The 11,467-nt window shown below is 43.1% G+C and overlaps 1 protein-coding gene and 1 long non-coding RNA gene across 2 annotated transcripts in view; one reads left to right on the top strand and one right to left on the bottom strand.

Moving 5' to 3' along the window:
* The first annotated feature begins 1,478 nt into the window (after positions 1 to 1,478).
* The window catches only part of LOC125770308 (uncharacterized), a 72,702-nt gene continuing 62,713 nt past the window's right edge, over positions 1,479 to 11,467 (top strand). The window contains exon 1 of the long non-coding RNA XR_007419161.1: positions 1,479 to 1,871. This is a non-coding gene — a long non-coding RNA (uncharacterized LOC125770308). The remainder of the gene's footprint in view (positions 1,872 to 11,467) is intronic.
* On the bottom strand, positions 3,353 to 10,505 carry LOC125770148 (longitudinals lacking protein, isoforms A/B/D/L-like). Its single transcript, XM_049439481.1, has 2 exons — positions 8,251 to 10,505; positions 3,353 to 8,115 (listed from the first exon to the last, which is right to left on the bottom strand). The coding sequence occupies exons 1-2, from the start codon at positions 9,511 to 9,513 to the stop codon at positions 6,835 to 6,837; spliced, it is 2,544 nt and encodes an 847-aa protein (XP_049295438.1). The 5' UTR covers positions 9,514 to 10,505; the 3' UTR covers positions 3,353 to 6,834.

The raw sequence follows: 11,467 nt of genomic DNA, 5'->3' as shown, positions 1-11,467 counted from the left end.
TGATCTGAGCAATAATGATTTTTAGGTTGGTGTTTTTTGTACGAGTGTTTTTATTTTTCAACATAGAATGGCGATCCTCGCACACGGACCGTTTTTACGTAGCTTTATTTTTAGGATTTTACAATGATATTTGTTGAATTATGTATGGGTTTGTTGTTAAAATAAACATACCTTTTTTGTAGGCTTTCGTGACATCTAATATGCAAAGCCATACCAGAACATTATCAATCGTACATATTCTTGGCTATTGCTTGATACCGAATAGGATCATTACAGATGTCGCGAAGTACGTTCATGTACAGTGCACTGTTAAATGTTTCATTGCGTTTCAATTGCTACATACGCCTTTAATTTAAAGTGTCTGAGCATCTTTCGCACGGCATCGATTGCGCTGGTAAGAAGGAAACGCTAGAGAATGTTCCAGGTGTTCCATGTTACGTTTAGCTGTGTTGTGATATGTTTTGCACTTAATATTAGTTTTCCAGGAAGTGTCGCTACGGTCGCATCCTACAGAAACAGTTTGGCTCACGGGCTTAGCTGGTGCAATGCAATGCAATGAGCAATTGAATGAAAGGATCGATGGCAAATGAAATGTTTTGATCAGCAACTCTGGCCGGCAAAGGCAAGCATTAGAAGAATGCTTCGCGGAACATCGGCCACGCAATCGATTTGGATTAAGAGAAATGCAAATAGAATTATTAGACATATTAAACTGATACAGCTATTTATCTTTCACAACACACAGAAAGCTGTAACGTGTTCAAAAATATGTTATAAAACATAAACAGAGCTACATTAACATAACATAGCTGTGTGTAGATATTTCAATTCACAATGACTTTCAATGTTGTTTTAATATTATTGTTCAGTATATTATGAGTATTATTCCACAACCGTGTGAAGCTGTACGAACGTACCAGTTTTTGACTACTCACGACTGTTTTATCATCAACAGCTTCCATGCATATGATACGACGTATACACATGATACAAATGTTGGGATAATTCTGCAGTGTGAGCATATGACGAACTAGTACTTTGGTGGTTCTTTATTTCACGGTCCTATAATCAAATCGGATTCCAACGCCCAAAACTCTATTAGCTCACAACAAAATCGTGGTAGAAAACAGTAACATAAAGAGGCTTCGATCATGTTTGCTGTTGTTTTATTTTTGGATGATGTCTTGGTGCATTCGCCTTTCTTAATATGGACTAATAATTATGTTAATAATAATGATAAAAATTAGGAAAGCAAACGTACAACGATTCATCAGCGATTCTGTATACGATCCCGCGAACAACTCGGGTAGGATCGATTTGTTGTAAACCAATGCATTTGTTGGTGTTGTTGGTGTCTGACAACCGCGCGGATTGTACACTTTTGCATCGACGGTAGAACGAGCGTGAGTACGAGCAAGAGGGCATAACCCAAGAGAAGCGAACAGCATGAGAAAACTCATCAGACTCGACTGGAGCTTTCTGACCGTCTTTCGCTCAGTGTCAGTGCGAGCAGGCACGGAATATTTTTTAGAGGGAGATGTTCTGTCATTTGCTCTTGACAAGTCGAAACTTTTTGCTTGGGACGCAGTGTTTACGTAGTAAAGTTTGTGTGGTGATTTGGTGTAGTGTTTCATAAATTCTCAAGTGCAGTTTATTACCAGACCAAATTAGGCCAAATTACCAAATTAGGTCAATAAATAGGAAAGGTTTGCAGTGAATACAATCAGTGTGTAAATATCGGATGTTTTGCGGACGCATTGCTTCATGCGTTAAGCAATCCTGAAGTGGACGTGATCGCCGTTTTGTGGATATTTACACAAAGCAGAAAATAGTGAACAACTCGGCTATTCTGGAAGAGAATGATGATTTCGGTATGTATTTCATTAGATTTATAGATATGTTCATTGATTCAGATTCATGTAGTTTTTATAGGACAACAGATAAGTAAATCAGTAGTTGTTATTCTAGTACTTCGGTACTATCGAATGGAGATGAAGTTGCAGGAGATCCAACGTCATTCTAAATGGAAAATGTATCCAAATCGACGATGTATCTTTTTACTTACTTAACCGACCTCACGGTCTTGGTCTGCTGCTGGAAGTGATCTAAATCGCCCACACTGCTTCTTCTTTTGTGGCTCTACAACGTAATGCGGTTTGGACCTGCTATTACTGGGTTTCCGGATCGGATTTGTTACACGGTCATGCTGTGTAAGACCGGCGTCGCTACCACGTACACCCCACATTAACGTCATCACTTTATTTCAATTTGAGCGCCTAATCTGTCCATGTCAATAGCCAAAAAAGTCTTTACGGCCTGGGTAGTACGGTGTCAATCAAATGACATGACCAGCACTCCTAAGCCTTGCGACTCTGATCTCCTTTGTCCTTCCATACAAATCGGGTCGAAAATCTGATCATCTTCCTCTGGACTAAGAAGGTTTCATCAGTTTGGTTAGTGTAATAACAGCAGAACCAAATGTACCAGATTGAATAATCTAATTCTAACTTACTACTATAAATACGGGATGTCAGGGAACAGAATAGAACGAAGGAATGGATCGCTTGCATCTAAAGCTGTGCACTGTATAGCGAAGGGGCAACGGCGAAGACGATAAAGGGGAACATACAAGTTGTTGCAGGAAATCAAGGAGGAACCATGAATGTTACTGAGAAGAAGGGCAGTAATGAAGGCTATTTATTTGTTCATGAGTTTCCAGAGGTATCAGGCCCAGCTGCTGAAAACTCGTGACATACGAAGGTAGAACTGAGCCTGAATTTCCGAGTCTCTCAGTCTGAAGGTCCTCTGTACTCGCTCCATCTATGCAATAGCCGCATTGCTAGTGACAGGCCAAATTGTTGAGGCTTATTCCAACGTCGAGCGCACCAAGGAGCAGTAAAACGCCGTCAGGCACCCGAAATCACGGAACGTCGGCCCCGGTGAAGATGTGATAGTGATGTCCCAAATAAGTTAGTATACCGTAAGTAAAGCAAAGATCATGATCATGATCCTGATTCAGTCCATGCGATGAAATGTAGCTCTACGTCGTAAGGTGATGTTATAATTTCATGGTTCTGTCTAACATCCAGAAGGTATCTGGTTCTGCTGAACCACTATTTATATTACAAATAATGTTTCTTCTTTCGTTTCAGAAAAATACACACGCACACGGAATGTAATGTTTCTACAAAGTTTTTATTTATTTTCATGCTCATATTCTTTTGTATTTTTAAATGCTGATATCGATTTAATTGTGGTTGATTGTGCAACATTCCATGAACGTGCTGCATCGTTTCCAACCGATTTTTTTGTTTTACACTTTAACATCCTGCATACTGATTCATGCTAAAAACAACATCTATAATTGTGGAGGGGACATACCAAACCCCCGCATCATACCGCCATTAGACCAGATCTCATCGTAAGAGTTCTCGCACATACCGTGGGTTACAAGAAATGTATCCTTTTTATATAACATTTTACTAACGAGAGTTGTACGTGCGATCACGACATCTGGGATCTGCTAATAATTCAATGACTATTTCACAAACTTAATTTGGATTACAAGGCTTACGGGCTTACGGGCACCTAAAATACATACACTTTACAACTCTGCGAGACGAATTGTGAACTAGCAATACTGGAGGATGTCCTTGCAATTTCGCGACGAGTGAAGCCGAGAGTTCCAGTTTACTACAATGAGTTTATTGCATCGCCCCAGCACTTTAACTTGAAAATTAAACAACGGACACACGCATCCATTCACCCACTCACACACATACAATAACAAGCATACATACATTCAAAAAGATAGTGTACCATCCTTCACAACTTCCTCCAAAGCCCTCTATAACCATCGCTGTATAAATATTGGGCTGCGATACAGTCCAACTGCACTCAAACAGGAAAACTATTAAAAGGCAAGTTTTTAATTACAACACAGATAAACGGGAAAAAGTAAAACAAAAAGAAAATCTAAACAAAATAAATACAGGTTACAGGTGTTCTAAGTTTTGGGTTGGTGTCTCCCAAACCATTCGTAACCGAAGAATCGTCGGTAAATAGTAAACTCAGTCTTTCGTATTTGCGCGCAACGTAACGGGATGAAGGACGATCTGATTAGGTTGGTAGGGCTTTTGCTCGCTGATCGAACACCGGTAACTTCGCAAGGGACGGGGTTTTTTTTTTGTTGTTTTTTGAATGCAACTCTACTCTTGTCTTATGACTCTCTTTTTGCTCTTTTTCGCTCGCGTGATACGCCTGTACGTTAAAGCCCATGTCTAGTAACAACAAACAGGATCTTAATCAGTCTTTTCAATAATTATCCATACAAATGGTACCATTAATAGTTCTAGCATAAAGTTTCTTATCCCGTGTCGCCTTTGCCTTTTTGCTAGTTTCGTTTGATTTCGTGTCGTACCCTTTTCTATGATTTAATGTTAGCATTATGATTATTGGTAGGCATTAAACATAGCTTGTGTGTATATTTATATGGCATTGTTTTTTTATGTTTCAATTTTTTCCCATTTTTTTCGCTTCTTAATTTTTCTTGTTCATTTGTCAACTCTCTCGCTGGACTTTCATTTTCATTTTGCTTCAACTTTTAAATCAAACGTTTTACTACGACTATTGCTACGTTACACTAGTTTTACACTACGATCAACTAACAATTCTATTCTGAACGATGAGAAAACCAACATTGTTCCGTGTATTATACACATTGTTTTATCATTGCCACTACTATTACTCGCTAGATAGTTTGATTTGCTTTTTTTTGTTCACTTTGACATCCAACCGGTAAGATATGGCTTCATTTGAAGAAGAGCAAAAGAAACAGCTACCTTATCCAATCGCATGTACGCATCCTTTTTTGGGGAACTAACGCACCTAATGTCTAACGTTTTGCTGCGGTATTTACGGGCACTTGCCGGTAACTAGTACTAATAGGAAAATATTTGATGAAGAGCATTTCCACTTAACGTAAACAATAGTACAGCCTAATTAGTTTCCTTCCTATCTTATATGTATGTATGTATGTATAGATGTACGCACTTGCGTCCAAAACAGAGACACGAAACAACATAAAAATAAAATGCAGGAACCGTGTTTACCCTTACTCACTTCACTTCGCGCTAGCTTATAGGAATCATCATAATTATAGGCACTCGATGGTAGAATCATGCTGCATTCTGGTTCATTCAATTGCAACAGAAGCAAACAACCGTACATTGTCTTGTGGTGGCCGACTTTAAACTAAACATTACACACTAATCAGTTAGTGACGAAAAAGGCAACACACACACATTTCAACATATTCCCGCTAATGTCTAAATCTAGGGAAAAAAGTGTATATAAGAACTTAACGCACTAAGCAATTATAGAGCTAATAGTACATGTTTTGGTGATACCAACGTTCTCCGCAAATCGTTCTAATCGTTTATTCGTTTTTTTTTCAGGTAAGGAAAAGATGCATTTTAGTTTTAGTCTTCGTGTTAGTTTTCGGGCAGAGTGTAAGAAATACAACCATGTTGTGTGCGTGTCGTATACTCAAACCCCCGGACCCTAGAGGTATATTTCGAAGATTACTACCAAGTGTAAGAAACGATGGTGTACAGACTTTAGAGCCCGAATAGATTTTTTCTTCTTCATTTCATTCATGCAACTTATTCAAAAAGGACCTTTGAAAAAGGAAAAGAATTAGGGAGCTAAGTTGTGTTGTAGACTACTACTACTCTCCACGGTTATGGGAAATAGAAACTTTAAATTTTAGACAGCTGTCCAGAGAGGCATTCCTTAGGCCAAAATAGTATAAAGAAACAACTCATCTTAGATGTTGCAAACCTAGCTAACGTAATAACGACGAAAGGGAAAGCTGGCTAGCGTCCTTTCGATGCTTCTTCTATTGCACTTCCGTTGTGAGCAAAGCATTGAAGAAAAGCGCACACTAACGACACTACATACAGACGCATCATCTGTGGTTTCGGTTGATTTAGGCATCAGACGAAACCAATGTCTTGAGGTTTGTTTTTTTTTTTTTGGTTGGTAGGTGGGTGGATAATTGTTTTGGGAGTACTCTTTTCAGTCTATAGATTCTCGATTTAATTAATCAACGAAGAGGAGAATGCTTACGAAGAGAGGGAAAGAGATTCTGATGCTTATGAATTGATGGCTTTTTCTGCAAACTTTACGTAAATTTTACACCCTATTAACGGTATACTAATAGTTGTTCTATGCTCCATCCAGTTGGATTTTCTATCATCTGTTGCTGTATGTGTGTGTGTGTGGTTGTGGTTAAAGTTTTAAGATAAGTTAAACGTATTTAAAACAAAGAAGGATACAACAAATAGTTAAATACTTCTACAATTGCGGATGTGCGCTAGGCGTTTAAATAAATTGGTGGGTTCGGTTCGATGACGTCGTTAAGGTAACTTATGTTGCAACGCGCGCGTTCTTCTTGCGAGAAGACACAGTTTGGACCTTGCTTACCTTCCGGTTTCGGGTTGCCGAGTGGCGCACCCATTAGCTGGAAGGTTGATTACTAAAGGAATAAAGGATACGGTTATCGATTCGATGCCGAATCTTCACCGTTTCCCATTGATAGATGTAAACATGGTGGGATTAACAAATATCTGTCAATTAATCTTAATGTACTCCCTAGTGGATAAAGGTTTAAAGAAAAAAAACTCTCTGCACTTAGTTACCCGTTCCGTTTTTCCCTAGCATTTGTCTATGCTTCACAGTGATAATAGTAATAGTATCAGTAGTAGTAGTTGCAGTAGTACGAGCATCCAGTGTCGGTGATCCTTTGGTTGAGATCACCGGTGGATTAATGCTCTACGACGATTCTGACGGTGCGTTACTGTCGGCGATAATTTCCCGCTTGATGGGGATGTTGTAGTCTTCCTTTAACTTACCGGGTGCTGGCACGATGACACCCTGCTGCTGGGGTGGTAGGGATGGTGGAGCCGGTTGGGGTGAAGGTGATCGCGATCGTTGCGTTACACGAACGACTGACGACGGTGGTGGCGATACCGAAGGTCCTCGTTCCTCTGAGTCACGCTTCGGGCCCATGGACAGATCCTCCACGTGATCATCCTGTCCCTCCACCGGTCCCGGACCACTCGGTGGTCGTTCACCACAGTCACTGCCCGTATCGTCGATCGAATCCTGTTCCATCGGATGATCACGCCTAGCATAGACCGGATCCGATCCATTATGGTGATGCCCGTCCCGATGAGGATGTCCTTCGGCTAGATCTCGTTCTCGCTCTCGTTCTCGCTGCTGCTGTTGCGCCGGATGATGACGTTCATCCTCGGGAGAGCTCATCGAGACCGAGCGCATGTACTTCATCAGTACGCTTGGGCTTGGCGAACGTGCAGTTCCGTGCGTGCCCGGGGACGTGCTCATACCATTAACAGCCGCATGAGCAGCCGCCGCAAAGGCCATCGCGTGCAGTGCCTCACGGCCTGCTATGTCTCCACCGCGGGCTTCCAGTGCTTGCTGCAGAAAGGAAGGATCAAGCAAGGCAGCAGCAGGATGTGGGATCGTAGGTGGCAATCCGTGATGGCTTCCGTGCTCCAGTTTAATCATGCGACCAGCGTCATGGTGTGCCATGGCAGCCGCTGCTGCAGCAGCTGCAGCTGCTGATCCTTCATCATCTTGCTGTTGTGACTGAGATGGCATTTGCTGATGATGATCACCCGGATGTGAACCACCGGGTGCACCACTGCCTGGACCGAACATGTGACTAGCACCGCTTAACCCATACGGGAACGATGCCGGACTACCGCTGGAACTGGGCGATCGTTTAAGCGCCCTATTGATCGGACGTCCGGTGGTAATGCCCAATTTCTTTACCTTATCGTAAAGGGTGCGCGATGGGACACCAAACTTACGCGATGCCTGTAACGCACTCATACCCTTGCGCACACACTCGATCGCGTTAAGGATGTCCGTACGGGTATACTGCTTGTAGCGCTTCCATTCCGGTTTCTGCTGTTGATGTGGCACGTACGAAGCCAACCGAGCATCTCCGCCAAAATTGTGCGGCGAGTCCAGCAGGTCATCATCGTAGGATTTGTCCGCGTACGGAGAATGCGATGGTTCCTTGATTGACTGTTTGGATGGAATAAATTGGATGTAAATAACTTATTAGATTTAATCTCTATGAAAACAAAACGAAACATCTCAAATAAAAGTTGTCCTTTAAATCATCTGAGTTACATTGCAAAAAGTCAAACAAGTACCTACCTTATAACCACTGCCATTGGAGTGATGACTGCTGGGTCTCTCGGGATCGGACTTCATGCTACCTTGAATCGTTTGTATCGTGGCGACCGTTGCTGCTGCACCAGCCGGAACTACTCCGCCGGATGTTTGAGAAGAGTCGGCCGGATTTGCTTGCGCCAGTACATTTCGCAGAATTGGAGTATCTCGGAGCATACTGGACATGGATTGCAATTTCTTGCGCTTGAGCGGATTCATATCGGTACTGGAATCGTACGCCGAACTCAGCATGCTGTGCAGCTGTGTTTGACCGAGTCCTGGCCAACCGGCAGCTAGTGCCGCGGCTGCTGCAGCTGTCGACGGTTGGGCCGATGCGGCGTTAGCACTGGAGGAACTGCTCGACTGATGTGTGGACGATTGATGGTTGCCGCCTTGTGATTGTAGTGCTATCTGTGCCGAAACCGATGATGCCGAGGAACCCGAGGTGGACTGGATACGATGCGGAGAGGTGGCCGTATGTGAGAATGATGAGGAGCGATCGCGGCTACGTTCTTCCCGTTCACGATCACGCTCTACAGCACCGGGACTGCGTGAGTATAGGCTGGAGTACGGCGATTTATACGAATACGGCGGTGAGGAACTGCTGCTTTGAGCAATCGAAATGTTCGTCGAGGTCGAAATGACTGGCGATGACTGATGCTGATATTGGTGGTGTGAGTAGTGACTACTACCTCCGCCACTACTACTCGTTGGTGGGGCATCCTTCCACGAAGAGGACGAAGCTGTCGCCGCTCCTGATCCAGCAGTTGATGACCCTTTGCTGCTGTAGTTATTGTTGCTAGCGAGCAGTGTTGTGGCCGGGTCGCGATCACGCATCAAATGATCTACATCGACCATTTTGTTGAAGCGACCCTTCAGGTCCGCCATATCGTATAGGCCCTTCACTTCCAGCTGTTCGGCAATCTTCATGATGCGCGGTATCTGTGCCTGAGTTACGTTCACCTCACCGGTGTACATGTACTCGAGCAGTGCGCGCATCTCAAACTCTTGCACACCCGGGAACAGAATGCTACAGTGATCCATCGGGACATCCTGCAGGATCGTCTGGAAGTAGGGTGAGTTGGCGGCGAGCACAACACGATGCGCCTTGAACTGCACCTGATCGTCGACGTAGATCGTACAGTCGACGTAACATTCCATTTTGATCAGGGCATCCAGTATCTCGACGAGGTTGGATTTGTGATTGTTCCATCGCAGGCAGTACGTTTGTCCTTCGCTGCTACCCATGTTGAAAGCTGTAATTTTTGCTGTCACTCTACCGTTGCGTATGCTGCTTAGATGCGGGAGGACCTGTTACGTCCTAAACTATTCGCTATTTGTTCTGTGAGAATGTGAATAAGAGAGAAAAGCAAACATTCTTTCGATTAGTAGTGTACAGAGAATGAGAAACGTGTAATCAGCCAATAGTGGAATAATTTAGATAGTTTGTCAACAAAACTGAAATGTCTCTCTAGCTCCCTTAGACCCACCAATAACACTGCCAATTCATATCAGCTATCGATGGCCCGGGTAAAAACAAAAACAAACATTTGCGTCGCAAAAACAACCTCCGTACGGCACGGAACCATACAATGTTGTTGTTTACAGGTTTTCTCGAGGTCTCACTGCCCGTCCCAGCGAGTGACGATTTTCGTTCCCTCCCTTCCCCATGGAAGGGCTCTGAGTCACACGGAGCGGAATGTAGCGATAATCGCAATCACCGGCATATGTATGGTCCTCTCTCGCTCTCTAGGTCGCAACATATCATCTGATTCACAACGCACCGTAACGGAAGCGTGATTGACGAAATGGAGCTCCTGGGGCGTTATCTTGTGCTAACGCGATTGTATGCTTGCGGGAAACTAGTGGCGCTTTGTGCGAATATCGTGCAAAAATAACAACACACCATACCCGGGACTCCCTATCGCTGCCGATGGCCATCACCCATTAGACTGGTTCTCTTCCAGTCCCTTTTACCGTCTTATCATTCTAGGTAGGTGTTGACCACCACCATCACCGGAAACAAAATCTCTTGGAAGGGGTACGGCACCAGCCCTAATTTCGGCCACGGGCTTATCTGATTATTCTTTTTTTGTCTTTGCAACGGTGTACGTCAGAGACCGGGACGGGTAGTAGAGTCATGTCGAAATCGCACATCGCGTGACCACTAAACCATGCTCCGCCAATTTTAGTGTACAAATTAGAGACGAAGGAGTTGGCTTTATTGCTGCTGTTTGGATTTTTTTTTTTGCAAAAATATCCTTCTATTTAAAGGAAAGTTCCAAAAGAAAAAGAGAAAAAGCAGTACGGTCACGAAAAAACATTCAGACGATCTAATATTTGCAACGGAAATGGACGAAAGTCAGGAGCTTTTGCAAATCCTTTTTTGGGTTTTTTTTCTTTTTTTTTGCTATGTTCTACTCAGCTTTCTTTTCGATCCTTATCTTGGTGTCTGAAGGAAAAAAAAGAAAAAAAACCAATCCATTTGAAGGCAGCAAAGAAAATTAGAACACTTGTTCGTGTATAGCCGTCTCGACGGGACGACGGCAAAAAAACGAAAAACGAAACATTTGCGCCCTCTTACTATAATCCACTTCCTGATGTCCTAATTTGTCCACAGTAGGGTCTCGCCGCACGCAGCCGAATGTCGAACGCCAAATTTGTGCCTAACTCAAGTGCCAAAAGCTACGGAACAGAGAAAGAACAATAAAAGGAAGCTAAGCAGAAAAAAACACAGATGAGAAAGGATCGCTCATCACAAAACTGAACAGCAACATGGACAAAGAATGGTTCAAACTATAGAGGATTAAAGCGATAGATTTTTGCACTTTACACACACGAGAAGATCGTGCGCAGGTCAACAGGGGATCGGAAAACCAAAAAAATCAACTTTCATAAAACGTCCCTTCTCAACGGTTTCGATAAATGTGCAATACATGGATGAAGGATCTACACGCAAAAACGGACCAGAATACGGTAAGCAGTTGTGCAATATTGAGTTAAAAGGTTATAAGGTGCAGCAAAGCTTTCATGGTTGTTTCCCTTTTTCTTTATCTGCAGGTATAACGATCGACTTAAACGAACCAAGTTGTTGGCGGAGGTGAATCGGGTTTGGCAGGATCTAACCTTGCGCAAACATTCCCAGTGACCGTGTCCGTTATCCTTGGTCAGCAAACTCTCATCGGTAAAATCGCACGCACCA

The sequence above is a fragment of the Anopheles funestus genome, chromosome 3RL (assembly GCF_943734845.2).
Source record: "Anopheles funestus chromosome 3RL, idAnoFuneDA-416_04, whole genome shotgun sequence".
NCBI classification, from domain to species: Eukaryota; Metazoa; Arthropoda; class Insecta; order Diptera; family Culicidae; genus Anopheles; species Anopheles funestus.
The sequence above is the reverse complement of the archived record's forward strand: the minus strand, read 5'-3'. Positions and strand labels throughout refer to the sequence as shown.

Coding starts and splice junctions, on each gene's coding strand:
- LOC125770148 (XM_049439481.1), bottom strand. CDS start 9,513: ATGGGTAGCAGCGAAGGACAAACGTACTGCCTGCGATGGAACAATCAC. Junction 8,116..8,250: donor CCAATGGCAGTGGTTATAAG/GTAGGTACTTGT, acceptor CCATCCAAACAG/TCAATCAAGGAACCATCGCA.